Source organism: Eptesicus fuscus, chromosome 1 (assembly GCF_027574615.1).
Source record: "Eptesicus fuscus isolate TK198812 chromosome 1, DD_ASM_mEF_20220401, whole genome shotgun sequence".
Lineage (NCBI taxonomy): Eukaryota > Metazoa > Chordata > Mammalia > Chiroptera > Vespertilionidae > Eptesicus > Eptesicus fuscus.
The window spans coordinates 118,628,474-118,654,697 of NC_072473.1; the positions used below are offsets into that span (position 1 = coordinate 118,628,474).

General features: G+C 39.1%; 1 protein-coding gene and 1 pseudogene across 2 annotated transcripts; one reads left to right on the plus strand and one right to left on the minus strand.

The window, feature by feature from the left end:
• Positions 1–256: 256 nt before the first annotated feature.
• Positions 257–25,955, minus strand: SH2D1A (SH2 domain containing 1A). 2 transcript variants are annotated; one of them, XM_054718001.1, is made up of 4 exons: positions 25,819–25,955; positions 9,929–9,992; positions 3,924–4,056; positions 257–297 (listed from the first exon to the last, which is right to left on the minus strand). In XM_054718001.1, the coding sequence occupies exons 1-4, from the start codon at positions 25,953–25,955 to the stop codon at positions 257–259; spliced, it is 375 nt and encodes a 124-aa protein (XP_054573976.1). The 2 variants fall into 2 exon arrangements, with proteins under 2 accessions (XP_054573976.1, XP_008157111.1); XM_008158889.3 differs by having other exon boundaries at positions 3,915–4,056.
• On the plus strand, positions 16,267–16,390 carry LOC129150408 (U5 spliceosomal RNA; annotated as a pseudogene).
• Positions 25,956–26,224: the final 269 nt, after the last annotated feature.

Here is a 26,224-nt window from a genome sequence, read left to right on the forward strand (position 1 = left end):
TCATGTTTTAAATCGTTTCCCATTCGCAAATATAATAACTTAAAATAACCAGTGGAATTACTTTTTCCCAATCCTCATTTCAAAGCTCCTCATTATCAGCCAAATCCATTTCAGCTTTAACATCATGTTAGATGCTTCCATTACAGGACTATAATGGTTTTAGAAATGCATTTGTAGCTCACTGAACTGTATTATCTACAATACTTAGCATATATTTAAATTATTGAAAATAAAGTACAAGGTATTTTATTTTTCTTCATGGTGCTTTCAGGAAGACATCAGGATCTTCTCTTCTCCCTAAAGAAAAATAATAACAAAAATTAAGAAAGATAAATTTGCAAGCTATTAAGATTACTGGTTAATTCAAACTTATAATCATAAAATTTCCAACTGCATAAAGCTCACAGAGGTACAACCCAATGATATAGCTCAAGGAACTAATGCTTAAAACTGAGTTATAAATTATGAAATGCAGAGCAGAAAAGAACAATTAAGCAATTTCTAAATTGTAGTTCTATTTCCATGTCTATGATAAAAGTCAACTATTCATTAATTTAATTTACCACTTGAGTCTAATTGTTACTTTATGCTTGAGCCCGGGTCTCTGTCAAAAAAAAGAGATATATCAACTCATTTTCTTTTATCATAAATATTTATTGTTTCTATCAGGCATATCTTCTTACTCCAAACAAATGATTAACCCCTTTCAATGGATGAGTAAACAATTACATATCTGATAGCTGCAGACGTTGGCTAGTATTTGGTCATTAGCCTGACACGTGCACTAAAATAGCTTTGCTCAGGAAATGTAACAATTTGTGCCTGTGGAATAATAAAGTCTACTAATTTCATTTTCTTTGCTACAGTAAAATTTCACTAATTCAGGCACCACAAATTCAGAAATCAGGATCACGTGGGCCAGGCTAACATTAGCTTCTCCCTCCTGAAAGGAAAATCTAATTTACTAAGCAAAGGCAAAGGACACCCAGGTGTTCTCTGAGTGTCCTCTTGCACATTATTTGTGTCTGAATTAGTGAACTGAAATGATACTTATGTATTGACAAAAGAGAATGGGGAGAATAAGATGGAATGAGACGTCAAATGTTGTGGGCTTATAGAATTTTTTTACATTTTTGCAGGGATTTTTACTATAAAATTTCTTTTTTCTTTTTCAAGTACAGTTTACAGTCAATATTATTTTGTGTTAGTTTCATTAAATTTTATAGAACAGCATATTGAAATCAAAGCATGGGAATAGTCTCCTCCCCTTTCACTTTGATTTGCTGGCTACATCTACTTTCTCATTGCATTTTTCTTATAGAACTTCCTATCTACACTAATAAAAGAGAAACATGCAAATTAACCATCACTCTGCTATGCCAAGCCACGCCCATCAGCCAATCAGGAGCGAGTATGCAAATTAGCCCAACCAACCAAGATGGAGGCCAGCCACAGAGCTGGAGCAAGCAGGAGGCTTGGGTTGCCTAGGCAATGGAGGAAGCCAAGCTTCCCGCATGCCCTGGCCAGCCCTGGCCTCTGCTCAAGGCTACAAAGTTTCAATTATAGAAGATAAATAAATCCTAGCTACTTGCTTCCAGCCGGCCCTGGCCTCTGCTCAAGGAGACGCTGAAAAAAAGAAAAAAAAGGAAAAAAGGAGGGGCTGGGACCTTGGGTCGCTGGTGGGTGATCAGGCCAGGATGGGACAGCAGTTGTGAGTGATCAGGCTAGTGGGGGGCAGGGCCATTGGGGGTAAGCAGACCAGCAGGGGGACCAGTTGGGGGTGAGCAGGCCATCAGTGGGGGTCAGTTGGAGGTCATCAGGATAGCGGGGGGGGCAGTTTGGAGTGAGCAGGCCAGCAGGGGGGCAGTAGGGGGTAAGCAGGCCAATGGGGAGGGGAGGTAGGGGCAAGCAGGCCAGCAGAGGGGGAAGTTAGGGATGATCAGGCTGGTGGGGGGGGGGCATTTGGGGGAGAGTAGGCCAGCAGTGGGGGGCAGTTGGGGGCGAGCAGGCAGACAGGCAGAGTGGTTAGGGGCAATAAGGCAGGCAGGCAGGCAGGTGAGTGGCTGGAGTCAGCAGTCCTGGATTGTGAGAGGGATGTCCAGCTGCCAGTTTAGGCCTGATCCCTGTAAACCGGCAGTAGGACATCCTTCAAGGGGTCCCAGATTGGAGAGGGTGCAGGCCGGGCTAAGGAACACCTCCCCCGTGCACGAATTTTGTGCACTGGGCCACTAGTAACTATATGTTTATGAATAGATTGGCTCATAACCTCAAGCTTCCAAACCCCAACAAAAATTAACAGTAGGGTGGGAATCTGGGAGAAAAAAAGGGAAGGAGACTAAGAAGTACAAACTTCCACTTATAAAATAAACTAGAGGCCTGATGCATGAAAATTCATGCAAGAGTAGGCCTTCCTTCCCCCAGCTGCCAGCACCGGCTTTCCTCTGGCATCCAGGACCCAGGTTGGCTTCCCTCCAGCCACCCACAGGCACCTGGGACCTCAGCTGGCTTCCCCCAGGCCGCCCGCAGGCACCTGGACCCAGGCTGGCTTGCCTCCAGCCACGGCTTCATCAGGAAGGGCATCCAGAATGATGTCCAGAAGATGTATGGTCTAATTAGCATATTACCCTTTTATTATTACGGGGATGTAAAGCACAGCATAGGGAATACAGTCAAAAATTCTAAAAAAAAAAAATTCTATAAAATAAAACCCTAATATGCAAATCAACCGAACAGCAGAACAGCCAGCAAAACGACTGGTTGCTATGACGTGCACTGACCACCAGGGGGCCAACACTCAACTCAGGAGCTTCCCCCTACCAGTTGAGGGCAGCTCCTGCATTGAGCATCTGCCCCCTGAAAGGGAGGTGACTGGCAGCGGTGATTGAGGGAGACAGAGCCAGCCAGTGGGCGGCACCAAGCCACCAGCCAAGGCAGGTGCCAGTGGGGGCCTCCCAATTGCCCCTCCTGCCGGTCGCCCCACAGATAACCCTGATTTCCAGCCAGGCCTAGGGACCCTACCCTACATATTGGGAACAGCCTCTTAGATTTAAAAATTAAAACCTGGCAATGCTACTCTGACACTGAAAAAACAGGATGATGCAGCGATGACATGCATGGACTCTGACTTGCACATTTTGTGGTCAGCCCTGATTCTGACACTTATAACTGTGTGACAAAGCCAATTACTTAACTTCTCTCTGCTTCAGTTTTTCCACCCATAAGATGGAGACAATGGTACTACTGACTCAGAAGGATCATGTTATGTACTACTTTTTATAATCAGGGCAAAAAAATGTAGCTGCCCATACAACAGCAAGATGCCTTTCACCTGTATGAAAAATATGGTCACTGGTGCATGCAGTGTCCCAGATTGCGAGAGGGATGTCTGACTGCCGGTTTAGGCCTGACATCCCCCAAGGGGTCCCAGATTGTGAGAGGGCGCAGGCCAAACTGAGGGACCCCCGCCCCCATGCACAAATTTCATGCATCATAATAACTATGTATGATGTATCATAATAACTATGTATGATGTCAGATGGGTACTAGATTTACTGTGGTGATCACTTCATAAGTTAATAAATGTTGAATCACTATGTCATACACCTGAAACTAATATGATTATATATGTCAACTGTAATTAAAATAAAAATTTGATCCTGGCCAGTTTGACTCAGTGGGTAGAGTGTTGGCCTATGGACTGAAGGCTCCCTAGTTTGACTCTGGTCAACAGCCCATGCCTGGGTTGTCAGCTCAATACCCAGTAGGGGATATGCAGGAGGCAGCCAATCAATGATGCTCATCATTGATGTTTCTATTTCTCTCTCCCTCTCCCTTCCTCTCGAAATCAATAAAAATATACTTTAAAAAATAATAATAATAAAATAAAATTTTGAAAAATTAACAGTAAACCATACCTGTAGTACCGTGTGTACTTCTAGCTGAGGACTTCTCAACTGGATACTGCAGAGGTATTACAATACCTTGATCTGGCTTCTGAAATGCTGAAATGAGATTTTTTATTTTCCGAAAAAATCTTTTATGAACCCCAGGTGCTGTCTGGAAAATAAGAGGCCAAGAAAATTATTCAACTACCTTATAATGCTACGAAAAGCCCTACAAAATGTGTGCGGAATGCTTAGAGAGGTAACATTTGTGTAACTTGTTCAAATATTTGAAAAACATAAGGAAGAAGAAAAAACAACATCCCAGAAGAGCTTACTTTGGTTGGCTGAATTTCCTTGCAAGAGGAGCTAATGAGCTGTCATTCCAGTTCTCCCAGGGGTGGTATTAGTTTGTACAAGCTCTTGCTCATTGCCTTGCCCTTCCTGCCTGCTACCCATCATATATCCCGAACCTCTAAGGGTATACAGGCCATTACCTACAATGAATTCACCAACTTAGAAGATGCAGTTAAACACAGAAAAAACTTAGATCCTACAGGTCATTAATAAAAAGTCTGAAGAACAAAACAAAAACAAAACAAAACCACTGCCACGTATCCTCCCTGTCATCATCCAACAATATAAAATGCTACACAGGAAATTAAAATTGACTGTTATGATACACACAATGCATCGCTAATTTAGTCCTTATATGCTCACCTCACAATATGTCCTGCCTCATCCTTCACATTAAATTTTCTCCTCCTTGGGAAACTTCCGTTTCCTCCCCCAAATTACTCTCTGCTTCAACACTTCACTGTGACAAAGTTTTGTCTATGACACGAAAATGAAAGTCTGTATAAGGTCACCATTATTTATTTGTTTGTTTGTTTCCGAAGACATCATTATTTGCAAGTGACTAGTAAAATGTATTCCTTTCCTGACATCAGTTCTCTTGCAAAAACACAGCTTGAAATCAATAATTTCCTGCAAAGGCTTATGAGTCAAGCTTTAGGCATCATCTCAAAACAGTCATTGGACATGAAATAAAATAGTATTGCTATAGGCAATTGAACAATGACTAGTTTTTTTAGAAAGCTGTTTTTCAGCTATTCCATCTGGAAAATTTTTGAGGTGGGAGCTGTTTGTTAGCATTTAATGAGAAAACATGAGGGCTGGCATGTAGAATTCTGCCAACTAGGCTAAAAGCTGAAGACAGCACACTGTCCATAGTAACTCTCAGTCATTTCCTGCATTGGAGTAAGTAATTTTTCAGTGAAAGCACTGGGAAAGTTCTTTTGAGCTTTGAATTAGTGTCCACTCAGGCTCACACAGCTAGGAGCATCAGTAGGTAGAGACCACTCTTGCACTCAGCTCCAACCCTATAAAAACACCTTCCCAGAACTCTACTTCATCCAAAATAACACGGTCATTCTTGCAGGGGTCCAAACAGTTCTTTGGCTCCAAGATAAAATCTCCAAATTGCAAAGGCAAGTTCTAGGCAATTTGGAGATTTTATAAAATACCTCCTTATATCTTCCTTAGAGCACTTTTTTTCATTTTCAAAACACTTTCCCACCTCTGGTTCCTACTGGTTCCTCAGAGATTGGCAGTTATTGGCTGATTTGGTTATTCTCGTTTGACAGATTTAAAAAAAATAGAAATGCAAAGAGATAGTTCATCTTGCCCAAGGTCCCACAGATGACCAGAGGCAGAAATGGCTCTATATCCCAGGACCTAGTCTCTTGCCTTTCAGATCAGGGCTAGACCAAACTGGTTATAGTAAAGTTAGAGTCACCAACCAGAAGAGAAACTATACACTCCCACAGTGTGGAAAGATTTCAAACCACACATCTTAGCTGTTCTTATGGCTTGTAAAATCATTTATCAACTTTTTTATGGGGACTTATATGCAGTTAGCACTTGATTATCCACGTTAACAGGGAGGAATAACAGCACTGGATTTATTAAAACAATTTGAATTGGGGATGAATGTTTTGTTGGCAAATGGCTGACCTCATTTATAGTGCTTTGCTTAGGTTAACAAGTAAAATTATTTAACATTTACCGATCTACTGATGATCAAATAACCAGAAAAGCCCAAAGGCCCTAAGTCAGCAGGGAGAGGTTCGTATAATTATTACAAGTCACTTCTGGCAATGCACATGTTCATAAATGATAGGTGACTGTATGTAGGATTCTCTAAGTTAACAATTTAGCAAAATTTTAGCCTGAGTCATACTAGGCAATAATAAAACTTAAAAGTCTATCTAAAGCTAGAAATTCTGTACTAGCCGGTTTTGCTCAGTGGATAGAACCTAGGCCTGTGGACTGAAGGGTCTCATGTTTGATTCTGGTCAAGGGCACATATCTCTACCTCTACCAATAGATGTGTTTCTCTCTATGTGTTTCTCCCCCTCCCTTCCAGTCTCTCTAAAAATCAATGGAAAAATATCCTCGGGTGAGAATTAAAAAATAAATAAATAAAATAAAAAACCCTGTTTTAAAAATAAATATATAAATAAAACTAGAAATTCACATAAATATTTATCTTTCATAATCCAGTGGATCCAGGATTCAATTTTATTCCACTCTTTGAAACAAATCTCAGCCTTACCTAGATTCCTTGCACAATCTTTGCACAGAGGATGGAATCCTACTGCCATGATTTTTCCTGCAGTGTGAAACTAAAACATTGTTCTGAACACAGTGTAAATATCTGTCATTTACCCAATTTTGAAAATACGTTTACCACAAGAATTGTACCACTGACAACTCCCATCCTGTCACTGAACTTAGCTATTGTTCAAATTTGGACATTTCCCATATTGTCAACTCTTAGTTATCTGTGGAAACATGTTTCGGACCACAGCTGGCCTTCAATATGCTCTAGAAAAATTTATTTCAGCCAGATGATATGAGCTCTGGGAATACACACTAGTTTAATATTCACCTTAGCAAAAATACAATAGAGAAGGCAAAGTTAGCAGACAGGAAAAAAATGCAATATGCATTTCAAAAAATAAATCTAAAGAGTTTTTTAAAACTCTTTTCCCTTTGGAAAAAAATGCCAACATTCTGCTCTCTTGGTGCAGAGAATTGCAATATCACTATATTTTTATATAAATAGGGTCAAAACAGACAAAAGCATGAGACTTATTTATGTTCAGTAAGTCCTCTCTTCCTTAACATGATTACAAGTATGTAACAATCTGCATATAATGTTATACTTGAAACAAAAGAAAACAAGTCTGAAGACATGGCTAGCTAAACCCTGATCATTTAAGACCCTTTTCATAAAAACTGTCATTCCACAGCTGAAGGCTACTTCACTAGGGAGAAGAGCTAGTCCAGGTCAAATTACATACAAATATACGTGTAGATATCATACACAACTATTCTTCATAATAAATGAAATTTAATTTCTTAGTTAATCATCTCTGCAACAATGCAGATATTTTTTTAAAATAAACAAGTATAAATAATTTTTATTCCAAATGGTACTGGTTTCCTCTAATTAGTACTGCAGTATTAATTATCCTGATATAAAGCAACAGTGTGTTTGAAAAGTTGTCCTGATTCATCTCAGTAGTTCAAAACATTTGTAGTTGCAATTTATGCTTTCTGGTTTACTGATGAATTTGTAAACATTGGAGCTGTTTTAATTTTTTTAAGTCTAGGATTTAGAATTTCTTAAATGCATAGATTTATTGAGTTATTAACAGAGGTTGATATTAGCATTTATGTTTTCAAACAGCTCACAAAGAAGTGCTCTTGTCATAAAAACAGACTGTTTTAAAAAGTCGGATATCAGAGAAAGCATTTGAGGTCAAAAGTTTCAGTTGTAGGATCCTCTACATTGGTAATATCTAACCTAATAATAGACAAACATGCAAATTGACCGCACCTCTGCTACGCCCACAGCCAATCAGAGCGAACAAGATGGCGGTTAATTTGCATATGCAGGCGCTGAGCGGCCTGGGTCCCGCAAACATCCTCCGGACCCAGGCCACTCAGAGCCTGTAGGCCCACGCTTAGGTCCTGAGGGGCAGGGTCCCAGAATGCCCCCTGGCCACTTGGAGCCTAAGGGTGCAGGCGCCAAGGGGCTGGGTCCCGAAAACATCCTCAGGACCCAGGCCAGTCTGAGCCTGTAGGCCCCTTGCTTAGGTCCTGAGTGGCAGGGCTCCCAGAACGCCCCCTGGCCACTTTGAGCCTATAGGTGCAGGCGCCAAGGGGCTGGGGGCGGGGCGGGAACATCCTGTGTCACCATAGTGCCCCCAGCCGCTTGGGAATGCTCCAGCACCAAGAGGCAGTTTGGGTCCACGCCCCCAGCCTGGCACACACAATGGGAGGCTGGCTGCTGGCCTCTGGGGTGTGTGGAGACCCCCGGCAGCCACCGCTGCATGCAGCCCAGGGGTCCCTGCATGCCCCCCAGCCTGGTGCCCATGGTCAGGGCTCATACAGGAGGCAACCAATCAAAGTGTCCCTCTCACATTGATGTTTCTCTCTGTCTCTCCCTCTCTCTTCCACACTCTCTAAAAATCAATGGGAACGTACCCTCAGGTGAGGATTAAAAAAAAAAAGCATATCCTATGAAAGACACATCTTGAAAATGCCTAAAGAAAGTTGTCATTTTTTCTTGATGAAGGGACTGGAGTCAGTGTTGATGAAAACACCTTGGTGGCTGTGGTGACTGGCAGTGGCTGCAGCAGCAGGGTGATGGGGCTGGTGCCTTCCCCTGATCAGCCCGGTTGCCTCCCACAAAGGAGCGTGGGGAGCAGGCCTAAACCATCAGTAGAACATCCCCTGAGGGCACCCAGTATGTGAGAGGGGGCAGGCTGGGCTGAGGGACCCCCCAACCCCAGTGCACGAATTTCGTGCACCGGGCCCCTAGTATGATATACTACCCTTGTACATGGAAATAGAGTCATTCTACAGGTATTTCTTGCCATGATACAGTGACTTTCAAATGTTTTCAAAGCTATCAGAACCCATTTTTCTAATGAAATCTTACTCAGAACTCTAGGTGATAAACAAAATAAAAGAGAACTGCTCAGATTAAAGACAAACTGCGAACCCAAAGCCTACCTGCCTATGTCCTTCTCTGCCTCTGCAACCCCCAGACAACCCCAAGACATCCAGGTGAAAGAAACATTAAGATTTTGCAGAGTATAGCTTAAAAACCACTGCCATGTTCCCTCTATCTCTATTCCACCTCTCCATGTCCTTCCCACTTGGCTTAGTCGGGAGTCCTGCCTTCAAACTTAGAGCAGCCCTGGTTACCCTAATACTTGGAAAACCCTCCCTTCTTTGAACTCCTGTGATAAATAAGGTAGCACTTCATTATATACAATCATATTGTTTGTTAGCAATTTGGGCGAGTTCACATTTTTGAGGGCTTACTATGTTCTAGGTCTTGTGGTTAAGAACGTTCTTCATATGCATTATCTTATTAATCATAAACTAAGCCCTATGAATAAGGGACTATTTTTAAGCTCATTATACAGATGAAGAAACTGGTTCATAGAAAAGTTAAGTAACCTGCCCAAGGTCATAGACCTATCAGGGAGGAAGGGAGACCCAACTTGGAGCCCAGATCCACCTAACAGCAAAGTCCGGGCTCTCAGATTGCTATTTAATTCATGTTGTATCTCCCCAAGAGTATTATAAGCTTTGAGAAAATAATCCCCCACAGCAGCAACACTCATAGTGGTACCATTCACTAAATAATTGCTGATTTAATTATTATACACATTTTTATATGCTTTCTAAAATTTTGCATAGGCACTAAAAGTTTGACACAACTCCACATTTTTTATTCTTTTCCCCAAGGTGAGACCACGCCATACAATGGTGGTTAAACAGAACTGGGACCAAAATTCTCTAGAGGCTTCTTAATGATCCATGAACACTTTTGGATTGCCGCTTTAGTGATTTGAATCTGATGAATATTTGGGGAATGTGGGATTTGACAGCTCTTTTATAAAACCAGCCTAAATTCAAACACCTCCTTGATACCCACAGAAGTAAAAATAAAAGATATATACCTCAGCACTCCAAGAACCTGTGTCTGTCTGGGATACTCGGTATGTATAAATGTAACCTTGATACCTGTGAAAGAATAAACTCCATTACTGAAAAATTCCAAAAGAACAAGTGGATGCTCTCAATTTGAGCTTTACTATTACATATAAATGTCACATATACTGGGACATACACATATGGCACCATGAATTCATAGGAACAAAAACCTGGGGAATCTAATTGGCTTTCATATTATATCCAGTAGATCACAGTTTCCAATAACCATTCTTTATCTTTTCCTTTTAAAAAAATGTAGGAGCTCACACTCCTAAAGATGTGTCTAGTTGAGAGAAAATTCAGACAGAAGCAAACTAGAGACCTGTGTTGCAACTGGTAAAAATCATGAATTATTAAATAGATTTAACTAAGTATAGCCTTATTATTTTTCAGTACATATAGAGCATTAAAGTGAAAACATTTCACTGGGATAAAGTACTATCAGGCCCACTTAAAATAATAGGAATAATAATGTTAATTGTAAGTATAATAAATGTAATACTATATTCCTAGATTACTATTACTATGTTACTTTATAATACAGGGTGTCCTAAAAAATGTATACACACTTTAAGAGCTTATAGCTCAATTTTGAAAATTAAATATATTTTAATAAACACTGCCTTTGTAATTATTCAAAGTGTATGTATACATTTTGGGGGGATGCCCTATATATTATAAAATAGAGGTAACAGCAATTTGAATTAAAATGGAGTCCTGCTAAATTACTACTTGAAAACAGCTTATCCTTTCAGATGGAATAAATATTCCCCCTCATTACTCAGTGTGTATGCATATTGTATATCTATATATTTGATTTCTACTACATACCAAGAGTTTTATATGCTATATTGGTATGCTCAGGCTGCCATAGCAAAATACCATAGACTGGGTGGCTTAAACAAAAGAAATTTATTTTCTCACAGTTCTGGAGGCTGGAAGTCCAAGATCAAGGTACCAGCAACATAGGTTTCATTCGGAGGCCTCTTCTCTTGGCTTGTAGTCAGCCACCTTCTTGCCATGTGTTCATGTGACCTCTTCTTTTTGTGTGTGCATGGAGAGAATGATCTCTTTTTCTTTTTCTTCTTTTAAGGCAACCAATCTTATTGGATTAGGGTCTCACCATTATGACCTCATTTAACCTTAAATACATTCTAAATACCTTTCTCCAAATACATCCACATTGGGGGTCAAGTTTCAACATATGAATTTGTGGGGGACATGACTCAGTTTATAGCATTCTACCACTGATATCCCCAAAGTCATGTCCTTCTCATATGCAAAATACATTCATTCCATCACAATAGCCCCCAAAGTCTTAAATCATTCAAGCATCAACTCTAAAGTTTTATCTAAATATCAGCTAATCAGATACTCAGAGACTCTGAGTATGAGTCATCTTGAGGCAAAATTCCTCCCCAGCTATGAACCTGTGGAACCAGAAGAGTTGTTTGCTTCCAAATTGCAATGATGGGACAGGCATAGGACAGATATCCCTATTCCAAAAGGACGAAATGGGAAGAAAAACAAGGGTGACAGGTTCTAAACAAGTCCAAAACCTCATAAGGCCAAGTCCATTAGATATTAATGCTTGAGAATAATCTTCTTCAGGTTGATACTCTGCCCTCCAGGCACACTGGGTGTCACTGTCACCCCTACAGTTCGGCTGGGTAGCCTGGCCCACTCAGCAATGTTGGGTTCTAATTCCACTTTGAAACCTAGGTAGAAGCAGACTTGCCCTCCTGGGCCTGTGTACTCTGAGCCTATGGTGGGAGTGGCATCACTGGTGATCTCTGAATCATCGTAAAGGCCATTCTTCCCTTTTTCTTAAAAGATAAAGCATGCTTGCAGCCAAATTGTTCTGTTCTCTGTCCTATTCCTTTTGGCCCAAATTGACAGTTTGGAGGCTTGGCTCCAAACTCTATTTCTGGCTTCTGCTGAAATGGCTAGTTAACATCATGGGTAATCTCCTTAAGGAGTGATTATCTGGCCACACCCTTGGTGTTCTCTCTCCAGAAGAAGTTTCCTCATTTTTTGCCATATGGGTAAACTAAGAATTTGCCAAATCTTTAATTTCTGATTTCTTTTCGCTTATCAATGCTTTCTTGAATTCATCTCTTTCCCTTTGCATTTTATTATAAGCAGTTGGAGGATCCAAGGCACTTCAACAACTTCACTTAGAAATTTCTCCTGCTAAAGATCCAATTTGCAAGTTCTACCTTCCACAAAACACCAGACCACAGTTCAGCTAAAATCTTTCCATTTATAACAAGGATATAAATTCTTTCCTCCAGTTTTTAATAACATGTTCCTTATTTCCATCTGAGACCTCATCAATGACCTTTCACATTTATAGCTCTATCAACACTGTAGGCTTCGCTTAGCATGCACCTCCAAACTCCTCTAGCCTCTACCAATTGCGCAGTTACAAAGCCATTTCCATATGTTTAGGTATTTGTTACAGCAGCACTGTATTTCTTGGTGCCAAAATCTGTATTAGTCTGCTTAGGCTGCCATAGCAAAATGGCTTAAACAAAAGAAATTTATTTTCTCAAAGTTCTGAAAGCTGGAAATCCAAGATCAAGGTGCCAGCAACATAGTTTTCATTCTAAGGCTCCTCTTGGTTTGTAGGCAGCAACCTTCTTGCCGTGTGCTCACATGACCTCTTCTTTGTGTACATGCATAGAAAGAGATTTCTCTTCTTCTTCTTATAAGGCCACCCATCTCTTGGATCAGGGCCCCACCCTTATGACCTCATTAAACCTTAATTATCTCCTAAAGTCTCTATCTAATATAGTCACATTGGGAGTTCGGGCTTCAACATGTGAATTTGACAGGATCACAATTTAGTCCATAGTACATGCATTATCTCTTTTGGACCACACAACAATCTTATGAGCTTTCTCTTATGAAATTCATTTTGTAGATGAGAAAACTGAGACTTTGAGAAGTTAAGTAACCAGAGCCACACTAGAGATCGAGCAGCAAAGAGCGATTTGAATCAGGCCTATTTAACTCCAGAGTCCCAGCTCTTGACCCCCACACTATAATAGATATAGATTATTTATTACACTTTAGTATATATAATAATGCTACTTAATTTGTCTAATAAATTTTTACTTCATATAAAAGTAAACTTTATGCTGAATTATTTCAAATTATGAATCTGAATCTGGATCAATAGAGTTTTAAGATATTTTCTGATTAGTATTCTTAGCTACAAATTTGGATCAATATTGATTAGAATACATACTGAATTCAGATAAAAATAAATGTGTTTAAACTTAAAAGAACAGATGATTCTAAAGCATTCGAAACAGAGGGTCATCCTTGAGTAACTGACCTCATTTAACCATTAACCCCCTTTAGTACTAAGTCCTTAAATATGTGGATTAAATTACTATATATTTAATCAATGTCCATCAGCACTGATTACCTTAAGGACAAAAAAACTCCCAAACACTCTAATCAGTTTCATTCAATTTTTAAAACAAACAAAAAAACAAAACAAAAAAGATCAATTTAATTGCTCGTGCAATTATAGGAAATGTTTCATTTTTGTTATGAAGGTTTATCAGAATATTTAGATCATATATAAAGTAGGTTAATATATGCATATGTATAATATGTCAAATAAATATTAAATATTACATTGTTAAAGTACTATGTTTTTTTAAGCAATTGAAATCTACGTCAAAGTGCACCGATTTCAGTAAGCACTCTACAGGGAACAAGGCAAGAGCTTTGATTTCCATTTTTCACCATGGGAACTCAAACGTAAAGCTTGAAATGATTTTCTTAAAGTCACACAAAATGGAGATAGAAGCAGGGAAATAGACCTTAAGTCTATTTTCCCTCTGGGAAGCAATTAATGGCAATAATTCGGTACCATTATAGGTGACGTGGAAAGGCATTATTTAAAATCTCAGCAATAATGAAAGCAAAATTCTAAGTAACTGGTTTCCCACTTTCTAAAACAGTGGGTCTCTAAAAAATACAATGAATCTATTTCCCTACTATCATTCAGCCTCATCTAGTCAAAATAAATGAGTCTGTTTTGAAAATTGTTTCCTAACGAATCTGATCTTATCTCACTTTCAGTTAAGCAGCAGGAACCTGAGTACCACTTCAAAAGTCCTTACCTCCTTCAGTCTCTGAACAAGCCTGTGTCGGTGACACATAAAACTTCTGGTGATTAACCCATCTAATATTAACAATTTCCTATTCCCAACCCCTCAAATTTCTGAATGAGCAAAATTCTTTCACCCCTCAGATAAGCCAGCAGTTCATCTCTTCCCCTTTCAAGTTGCTGAAGTAGCTGACCAAGGAGGGATCCCCTATAGTCAGCTCTCACTGTCATATGTCAAGGATAGAAGAGATCTAAAACAGGACGATTCAAGTTACATTCCTAGGGTAACATTATCGGCATTACCTGGGATTTTATTAGAAATGCAGAATCTCGGGCCCTACTCTAGAACTGCTGAATCAGAAACTGCATTTTAACAAGATTTCCAGGATTTCTCTAAGAACCGGAAAGTGACTAACATGCAAAGGGAATACCCACACCTCATTGGGAATATTAATGGCAATTTCCCCAAAGTCAAGCTGGCTCTTTTAACTCACTCAGGAACTTCTGTGTCATTTTCCCAAGAGTCACTCAGTCTATGCATTAAGAATGAAACTTTATTTAAATATAAGCTGAAGCTTTTTTTAATTGTTTCAGTTCATTGAGCAGTGTTTCTGAAGCATTTACTCCCTCTTCCCCAACAAGATTTCATAATTTTGTTTTCTGTACCTTTTTGTTTTGTTTTGTTTTGTTTTTTGTTTTGTTTTGTTTTTTTGTTTGTTTGTTTTTTTTGTTTTTTAAATATATATATTTTTTATTGATTTTTTACAGAGAGGAAGGAAGAGGGATAGAGAGCTAGAAACATCAATGAGAGAGAATCATCAACCAGCTGCCTCCTGCACACCCCCTACCAGGGATGTGCCCACAGCCAATGTACATGCCCTTGACCGGAATCGAACCTGGGACCTTTCAGTCCGCAGACCGACGCTCTATCCATTGAGCCAAACCGGTTTCGGCTGTACCTTTTATTATGAACAATAACTTTGTAATATAAAATTCAACTAAAATATTGAATTTTTTTTTCAAACTACACATACTCTCTCCCTGTCCACTGAAAAATCACTGCTGTAGAAAATAAATAGGCAAATTATAACAAGAGCTATAAAAGTGTGCTTATTTTTTATGTAATGACCTTGCTCATCTTCATACACTTCAAGAAATCAAAAGGCAAAAGTAGTTTGAAAAAGGTTTTCATAGTAGTTTTATTTTAATAGTGAAAAAAAATGGAATTAACCTAAGAATTCCTAAATAAGAAATGTTCCTCAAAATAAGGAAAATTCCAATAGAAAGAATGGTTCAAAATTATACCAAAATTCAAAGGTATTAGAGTCCTATATTTTTCAGAAAAATGTAAGCATATGGACTATAGTATGTTGATATAAAATGATAGTATGTGAAAAAAAGTGGACACTGATTACAACTGTTCAAAACTGTCTGTTTCTGTATGTATATAAACTAGAAGTAAATTTAAACTAATATAAACATACTAGAGGCCTGGTGCACCAAATTCGTGCATGGGGGAGTGTACCCCTCAGCCCAGCCTGCACCCTCTCCAATCTGAGACCCCTCAAGGGATGTCCAACTGCCCGTTTAGGCCCGATTGTGCCTTGCGCTGCCTAAATCAGCTGGGCCTAAGAGGGCAGTCGGACATCCCTCTCACAATCCAGCACTGCTGGCTCCCAACTGCTCACCTGCCTACCTTCCTGATTGCCCCTAACTGCTTCTGCCTGCCAGCCTGATCACCCCCTAACCACTCCCTTGCCAGCCTGTTTGCCCCTAACTGCCCTCCCCTGCAGGCCTGGTCACCCCTAACTGCCCTCCCCTGCAGGATTGGTCTCCCCCAACTGCCTTTCCTTGCAGGCCCAATTGCCCCCAACTTCCCTCCTCTGCAGGCCTCATCACTCCTAACTGCCCTCTCCTGTAGGCTTGATTGCCCCCAACTGCCCTCCCTTGCAGGCCTGGTCCCTCCCAAGTGCCCTCCCCTGCTGGCCATCTTGTGGTGGCCATCTTGTGTCCACATGGGGGCAGCCATCTTTGACCACATGGGGGCAGCCATCTTGTGTGTTGGAGTGATGGTCAATTTGCATATTACTCTTTTATTAGATAAGATCCTTGCATGTTAATTTTCCCTATAAAGTTATATAAGTGACTCATAACTTTTTTTAAAGAAAAATAAGCATACTCTGGTTTCTCTTCAGCTTGCATAAATTGTTCACCTTTTACTAAAGATCTCCATGGAAAGAAACAAAAAAAAAAAAGAGAGAGAAGTATAATTACCATTTGGAGCTTTACAAGTCTAGCCTATGCAAATCACAAATCATAAAAATATCATTCGTTTTTAAAAACTGCTACATCCCGCCTGGCTGGTGTGGCTCAGTGGTTGAGTGGTGATCTATGAACCAGGAGGTCACGGTTCGATTCCTGGTCAAGGCACAAGCCCGGGTTGTGGGCTCGACCCCCAGTAGGGGCTATGCAGGAGGCAAGCGGATCAATGATTCTCTCTCATCATTGATGTTTCTATCTCTCTCTCCCTCTCCCTTCCTTTCTGAAATTAATATATATATATATATATATATATATATATATATATATATACACTGATATACTGAGTGGCCAGATTATTATGATCTCTGAACACATAATAATCTGGCCACTCTCTCTCTCTCTCTCTCTCTCTCTCTCTCTCTCTCTCTCTCTCTATATATATATATATATATATATATATATATATATATATATATATATATATATTAGAGGCCCGGTGCATGAATTCGTGAATGGGTGGAGTCCGGCCAGCCTGGCCAGGGGGAAGGGACATGTACAGTTGGCCAGCCTGCCAAGGGGACAATTTGCATATTAGCCTTTTATTATATAGGATATACACTGAGTGGCCAGATTGTTATGCATTCAGAGATCATAATAATCTGGCTACTCAGTGTATATATAAAGCAACGGTTACATCCCTTTTAGGATTACCTTTCCTGTGACTCCTTCCATTAATACAAGCAAACCAAGAATGTAGTGCAATCTTAACTTTTTTCTCCCCTCAAACCTTTTGTCAGACATGTTAATAAGCTTGGAATTTTAATTTTATCATGAAAAAAATCTAGAAAATGAATAATTGGTGGAAAACAGTAGTTTTTTTGTTGTCTCCATTTATTTTCTTAACTAATATTTTGCATTTTAATGATTACAAAGGATATGCTGATTCAGTCCCTGCTGATATTTAAATTTGCCTTTCCTGCCCCCCTCAAAAGTGGGTGGGGGTAAAGGGGAGAGATCAACCAAAGGACTTGTGTGCAAGCATATGAGCCTAACCAGCGGTTAAGGACAACAGGGGGTGGGGGCATGTGTGGGGAGGGGAGTGAGATGGGAATGGGGGGATGAGGACAAATATGTGATACCTTAATCAATAAAGAAATTTAAAAAAAACATGTTTGGTTAGCAATAGACAAAAAAGAAAGAAGCCTGACTTATTTTCTCAAGGGGTCAGTGTCAGGGACAGATCTTGGTTTAGAACAGATAAAACCACATCAATTCCTTCTTTATACCGCTTCAAGGACTACACAAAAGAAAAAGGTTACCTATATATGATTTCTTCATGACACTGCAAATAAAGCAAGATAATATTCATGCTGCCTGTGTCTATACAAACTAATGCAATGTGCAAAGTTTAAGGCACAATTAAAATGTAACTGATTTTTAAACAAATATTTCAGAACTTGTATATCCAGAGGAATGGTATCCTATACAAAGCCATTATTATTGAGACTATACTCTGATCCAAGAAGTTTCTGAATTTCTTATGGCCTAATATTCATTCTATAAGAGTGAATTTGAATTTTCAGAACTGTCCAAAGTCATTCAGCTTCAAGTCTGATGGTAAAACTGTGTAACCCCAGTTTTGATGAGTCATGACAATAAATATAATCTCTTCTCCTGAACTGCCACATAACATTTTATTTATGTACTCCTATAATGGTCTAACTTTGTATTGCAATTATTTATAAAACTTTTATTTATAATAAATACCTACTACATGTTAACTTTGTAAATATTAACTCATGCAATAATCCTTATAAACAACCCTATGAGGTAGTACCATCCCTCTTTTCACAAATAAGGAACCTGAGGCACAGTAAGTTTAAGTACCTCGCCCAAGGTAAAACAGCTACTTGATGGCCAAGAGAATCTGGCTGGAAAATCTGGGCTCTCTCTTATATCAGAGGGAATTAATTAACAAATTGGTTTTAAGATGAATCCAAAATCAAGCCGAAGGGCTGAAGCCAGAAGGGAAGAGCCCAAAAGAGGTCAACCCAGACATCCCCTTTCCTTAAGCTAAATGAAAACTTCAGACTAGTATGGCCACTTCAATTTTATATTGTCAACCAGAGTCAGCACTTGATTTACTGGACTGTAAATTGTCCATTTGGTAGTTTATAAATTTCAAATTTCATCCTAGGCTGGCCTTCTGGCTTGCTCTGCCAATAATGGATTATGCTCAATTAATCCAAAATAATTATGGTGGTGACACCAAAGCACATATTCAATTGTATTTAAAAACTGTAAGCCCAGCCAAGGTGGTTGAGCGTCACCCTATGAACCAAGAGGTCACAATTCGATTCCTGGTCAGGGCACATACCCGGGTTGCAGGCTTGATCCCCAGTGTGGGGCATGTAGGAGGTAGCCGATCAATGATTCTCTCTCATCACTGATGTTTCTTTCTCTCTCCCTCTCCTTTCCTCTATGAAATCAATAAAAATATTTTTAAACTATAAGTTAAGTTATAATTTCTCATTCTTTCAAGTTCTATGTGACACTGTTCCTCTCTGTTACAACTGATAAGTTGCGATTTTATTTTGTCACTGCTCCTTCCCCCATTTCTCCAGTGAAATTGTTTGATAGGCATTTTATTCCCAGTCATCCTTTAAATCTTAAAGGACAAAAAGATAATTATCCTTTTATGTCAAGATATATATGTCAAATGACTTCGTTATGTGTCCTTGAAGCTAAAGACTATAATAGCACGTCTTTCAAATATTCCATTAGATAACTAGCAAACAAAGTCAGATATGTACAGAAGTATGCTAATTATGGAAATAAACTATTTCTTCAAACTAATTGTTTTAAATATTTTAAATTGGTTTTTCTCTTATCACTATCAAACTATCCCAGTGGGTAGCTGGGACTTTTCCAATTATTATCCACTTTGAGGATGAGAAGGGAAGAAAAGTGAGAGCTCAAATGTACCTTAGTGAAAAGAAACGTGTCACATCTTGAAAATAAAAAAAGAATAAAATTAAGTTAAAACTATTAGCATTAATAAGAGCATTTTGTATACTGGGTGAATATAAGAAAAACCCATAAAGTCAATAGCTTTCCTATGCAACAGAAAATATAGTGGGAAAAGATTCTATTTACAATAGAAACGAAAGAATCAACACACATTTATACACATTATAACAAGAAATAAACTTAAAAATGTGCAAGACCTACAGGAAAAAACTACAAACCTTTATTGATGGATGTAAATGAAAAAATTAATAAATGGAAAGACATGTCAGGTTTGGGGGTGGGAAGACTAAATTCCTCAATGATGACAATTCCTCCTTTATTTATTAGTGTAATCCCAATGGGATTTTTTAAATTTAACAAAATTATTCTAGAATTGAATAACCAACAGATCAGAATAGCAAATAATTATTTTTTATTGTTATTAATCCTCACCTGAGGATATTTTTTCCATTGATTTTTAGAGAGAGGGGAAAGGAGAGAGGAAAAGAGAGAGAGAGAGAGAGAGGTCAATGCGAGAGAGACACATCGATCAATTGCCTCCCGCATGTGCCCTGATCGGGCTGGGGATCAAACCTGCAACCCAGATACAGGCCCTTGACCAGGAATCAAACCTGAAGTCCTTTTGGTATGAGACCCCCACACTCTAACCACTGAGCACACTGGCCAGGGCAAGAATAGCAAATACTTTTTTAATGTATTAAAACGTTATGTTACTCCAAAATGAGTCTCCCCAGAGAGTGTCATGCTGCCATGCAGATTGTTTCTAGATAAAACTAAAACCTAACAAACTCAAGAAGTTTTGTGTTTTTTTCCTCCCCCTTACCTTCCTAAGGGAATTCAGATAGAAAAAAAAAAACTGCTTCAGGAATGAAACCTTAGCATATTCACTTTAGCACATACAAATTAAGTGTGGCAGACAGAGAGTATCAAAGCAAGTCTGTTTGTTAGATTCCCTTCTGTGTCATATTATTTCTGGGTGGCCCAACAAGAAATCGTTTACCATGTGTTTGCTCTTTCTCAACTACTTGTGAATTGCTTAATTTCCCTTTGAAGTCCGTACCCCTGCCTCCCTCTCCTTAGTCCAGAAGGGCATGTAAACAAACTTCAACTGCCCAATATGTCCTAAGGTTTCATATTTTTATTGAAGCTCGTATGTATATATGTAATAAATTTGCTCATTTTGTTCTGTTAATCTGTCTCATGTTAATTTGATTATTAGTCCAAGCAGAAGAACTTACAAGGATAGAAGGAAAATTTATTTTCCCGCCCCCACAATGTGATAGTGCTGGTAATATAAGAATAAATAGATCAATTGAGCCAAACAGATAGTTGCAAAACAATAATTGTTATATGTAAGAATTTAATATATGGTAAAGGAGGCTAATAAATCAATGAGGAATGAAAATTCTATTTATAAATTTTATGGGACCATTGTTAGCTATTTCAAAACAAAATTAAATTAGATCTTTTCTCCACATTAAAATAAAATTCTAAATGGAATTAAAGTGTTAAATATAAACTAACCAAACCACAAATTTAAAAGAAAAATTGAATGAAGTTTTTATGACATTTCTGGAGGAGAAATAACTGTCTAAACTGGGAAGCAAAGAAAGAAATCAAACACAAAGAAAATGAGTGACAGATTTGACTACTAAAAATGTTAATTTTTCTGTGTGTCAAAGAAAACTAATGGCAAATATGAAACTGAGAAAAGATACTTTCAACAGATCAAGAATAAGTATATAAAAACCCATAATGTGTTAAGAAAAATAGTAAGATCCAAATGGTTAATGGGTAAAGTACATAAAGAGCCAATTCATGAATGAAGAACTACAGCAGTTTTCCAATTATAAAAAAGACAATCACTAATCAAAGAAATATGAAATAAAGAGACACTAAATTTCAAGAATTTTTTTAAATAGGATTTCTCACTTCTAGGGATGGTGTGGTGAAATGGACACTCTCATGCATTACTGGTGAACAAATATATGAATTGGAAGAATCATTTAGGAAAAAATATTCGAAGATCATGTATACATCAAAAATCCCAAGCTGTTCATGTTTTCTGACTTAGGAATTTCACATCTTTAAAATGTATTCTAAAGAAGTAATCACAAATACAAAGAAAACTTTATGGACTGAAATAGTAATCATAATGGAATTTATAATAGCGAAAAGTGGAATTACTCTAATGTCTAAAAGTACATTATTGGTTAAGGACAATATAGTACAGTCACTGGCTGGACTATCATGCAGCCATTAAAAATAATGTTTGAGCCCAACTGGCATGGCTCAGTGGTTTAGTGTCAACCTATGAACCAGGAGGTCACAGTTCAATTTCCAAACAGGGCACATGACTGGGTTTCAGGCTCTATCCTCTGTAGGGGGTGTGCAGGAGGCAGCCAATCAATGATTCTCTCTCATTATTGATGTTTCTATCTCTCTCTCCCTCTCCCTTCCTCTCTCTGAAATCAATAAAAATGTATTTTTAAAAAATAAAAATGTTTAAAAATCATTTGTAAGAACATTACATATGAATGGGTGTTTTGTGAGATTTTTTAAAATCCTCACCCAAGGATATTTTTTCCGTTGATTTTTTTAAAAAACAGAGTGGAAGCGAGGGAGGAGGGAGAGCGAGAGAGACATATTGATTGGTTGTCTCCTGCTTGCATCCTGACATGGGCCAGGGAGCGTCTGCAGGATGACACTCTAACCACTGAGAAAACAGGCTAGGGCGAATGGTTTTTTTCATGTTAAGCAGAAAACTCATCAGAATACAATTATTGTAAGAGCATATGTGTGTTTACAAAAAATTTTAAATTAAAATTTAGAAGAAAATCAACTTAATTTTCAATAATTGTCTTTAGGTTATAAAACTATAGATGGTTTTTCCCTAATTCCCACTATCTATATTTTCAAATTTTCTATAATATGAATAGATATTAAGAACTATTTTTAATAGACTTACTGTACAAAAATATAGATTTATTTATTGAAAATAGTTAAAGAACAATTTCTCACTTTAAATGTAGGTGAGCAATCCTATAAATAGAAAACTTCTTTAGTACTTTATGAGATTCAATTTTCCAAAACTAAACAGGGGAAAAGGACTATCTGAAGGCCATGATTGAGGGTTCAGAACTGAGAAAAGGAACAAGCATAGTTTTAAAGTATAGTTTATAGTTTGAAGGCAAATGCAATGTTATATTCCTACATTAAAAATACAGAAACTAAAGCTCAACCAAACCTTTTTGAATAATGGGAGTAAACAGAAGATAGAATGAGAAACTATTCTGAGCAAACCCTATAATCACTGAATGTTTATTAGCTATACCTTATTGTTCATGTGTATATGACACCATTTACATGGTTATTTCTACTACACATCATAAGCATACATGTTTTTGTTTAAAATAAGTGCATGGTTTATTTAAAAATGAAATGTGATTTTGTTATTACAGCCTAGTACTAAAATTAGGGGGGAAGAAAGGGTTATGTTTATCAAAAGGGACTCCTGACTCAAAAACGTTGAGAAACTCTCATAAAAAGCAATATATCCTAGTGTCTTCCCTTTGCAGCAAAGTCTGGCAGTCACCCTCTAAGACTTGGAGGGCTCCAATGTGCCCATCAAAAGATGCTAGGGGGATTCCCAATTTGCCTACTATTTTCTGCGACTGCATAAGGAGATTTGCATGGAAATTCAGTCATGAAAACTAAAAAGACAAGTATCACATGATCTCACTTATATGTAGAATCTAATGAACAAAATAAACTGATGAACAAAATAGATCCAGAGACATGGAAGCATGGAACACACTGACAAATCTCAGAGGGAAGGTGAGGGGGAGAATTTAGGAGGGGGGATAGATTAACCAAAGAAGTTGTATGCACATATGCATAACCCATGGACACAGACAATAGAGCAGTGAAGGCCTGGGGCAGGGCTGGAGCAGGGTGGAGGGGGTCAATGTTGGAGCCCTCCTGCAGTCCCTCCCCAGCTGGCCAACCTCCCACATCCCTCCCCAGCCCCTGTCGTTCACTGATGGGGTCCCTCAGCCTGGCCTGTACCCTCTCACAATCCGGGACCCCTCAGGGGATGTCGGAGAGCCAGTTTTGGCCCCATCCCACAGGCCAGACCGAGGGACCCTACTGGTGCATGAATTTGTGCACTGGGCCTCTAGTACTTTCAATAATAAAGATAAATTTTAAAAGCAGATACTTTAAAAATTAAAAGAAATAAATAAGCTGTATTTATGCAAGATTCCCTTTGGATGAAAACTTAAATGTTTGAGAAGTCCCCACCTGCCTAGATTAATTTCTTATGTGATCCTGGTCTACATGGGCAGAAGGCTAAAGTTGTCCTTGTCTTTTGCCTATTTTATAAACAGCAATCTTATGCAGAAGGCAGGGAAAACATTACTATTCCTGTTTTACAAATATGGAAACCAGAACCCAGAGAAGTTGAGTGACTTCCCCAGAGTTCCACACACTGGCCTCCTGATATCGATCCAAAGCTCTTAGTAGTAAGAAACAGTATTTGCTTTGATGGTTCATTCATTAATTCAAAAATACATATTGTGTACCTTTTATGTGCCAGATTGTGTTCCTGGTGTACAAAACAATGTCCTACCCCCATGGAAGTTTACATTTTAGTAGGAGAGCCTGGCAATAAATAAGTAAACAAGCAAATGTCAGGTAGTTTAAAGCTCCTTGAAGAAAAATAAAGAGATATAGTAACAGAGACAGGAGAGAGCACTTATTTGATTTCAGAGAGAAAGGAAGAAGGAGAGAGAGATGGGAACATCAATGATGAGAGAGAATCATTGACCAGCTACCTCCTGCACGCCCCACTCTGGGGACGGAGCCCACAACCTGGGCATGTGTCCCAACTGGGAATCAAATCATGACCTCCTATTTCATAGGTCAATGCTCAACCACTGAGCTACACTGGCTGGACTGGTCCACTCACTTTTCCATCTTCTTTTGAGAAGAACAGAGCCTAAGAATACTACTTGGTTTTCATTGACCTTCCCCAGTTTCCGCTTGGGGGGAAAAAAAATAACAATATAAGAAAAACAAAGATATGAGCCCAAAGATTGAATAGCTTCCAAGTATTTCCTTTGAAGCCTTTATAATAAATGCATTTAGCATGGCCTGACAGTTGCCACAAACATGGCTTGATCAATCAATCAATCAATCAATCAATAAATGAAAATCCTCTGTCACCAGCCTCGGTATAATCTTTCTTCATTGGCCCAGGAAGAACTTTAAAACCTTGCAGTGTATCATTAGATACCGAAATTACTACCAAGCATTTCCCCTCATTTTGTTTCTATCTAGAACCTACTGTGCAGAGCCGGTGTTTTCATATGGGTGTTTATATCCTGCTGACAAAAAGTAATTGAGCTACGTACTTTCTTAGAAATGTCCCATGGGTACTGAAAGAAACTGACTAAAAGAAAATATATAATAGTAATAATAGCTTACATTTACAGAATACTTACTGTGTCTCAGGTCCAGTGCTCAAATTTTTACTTGAATTATGGCATTTAACCCTCACAATTCTATGAGGTAGGTAGTAATATTATACCCATTTTATAGACAAGAAAACTGAGGGACTAATGGTTAACTTGCTAAAGTCACAAACCTAGCATTGAACTAACACAGGATTAGGTCTCAGATCCACATGACTCTGGAGCCCTGGAGCAAAAACGAAATTGCTTTTGATTCAAAATGGGGCGTTAGACATAGATGTGCCTAGGTGAAGGGCAAAGCTGATTCATAACAAGGGTGTTTTCCCTCCATGTCCTTTACAACTTTTGTCTGTACTAGCTTTTATCAAGAAGTGGTCCTGCCCCAGACACAGCTCTTCTAAAGGAAGCTGAATAAGCAGATCCAGAGAGGCAGTTTTACTCACAAACTTCCCCATTTCTGCAGTCTACCGAAACTGACATTGTATTCTCAAAGTAATGGATTTAGTTTCTTAGTCTGCTTCCTCTTCCTGAAGTTGATGGTCTTCTTTTGAGATGATACCTCCAAATCCATTTAAAGAAAGCTGGGGAGAAGCCTTTCTTTCTCTCAGATGCTGGTGGCCCTAAATCTGGCTGTTCCATCATCCCAGGCCTCTACCTTGCTGGCCTATACTAGAGGACAAAGGGGAAGTGGTAAGTCGGGATCCTGGGTCTTTCTCTGATCAAAGGTAAATTCCAGACTTCATTTCCCCACTCAAAAAGGAGTTCTCTGCAACTGAACCAAAAGGTCCTGGGGAGGCCTTTTATGGAGATCAGGAGGCCCAGGGAGTGAAATACACAGCATGGTCCACCATGGCCCTGGGCTGGACCTGAGAAAGCACATTGCCTGCCCCCACCACTCATACCCACTGCCCGTGCCCACCCTCTGCAAGCCCCAGGCCCAGCCACCCCACAATGTACTCACAGCACACACAGGCAGTACGCCCCTGGGACACTCTCGCTGTCCCTCAACAAATAGCTGCCGTCCAGACCGGTGGCAAGCAGGAGCTTCTCCCCTGTCTCCCGGCTGATTTTGCCATGATACACAGCCACTGCGTCCATGGCCTGGTGGACTTTTGGGCGGGCCAAGGTGTGGGCTAGGAGAGCAGAGATGCTGCTGCTGCTGCTGCTGCTGCTGCTGCTGCTGCTGCTGCTTCTGCTTCTGCTGCTGTTGCAACCAAACACAAGTCAGCCACCTGACTCCCAGTTCAAAAAAGAGAGAGGAGCACCCGAACAACAGGATGTTGCCTACCTGCCTTAAAACCTCCTTCAGTTAAAACCAGCTTAGCAATTTAGCAGCTTGGTTATTGCCACTGGGTTCGACCCCCACC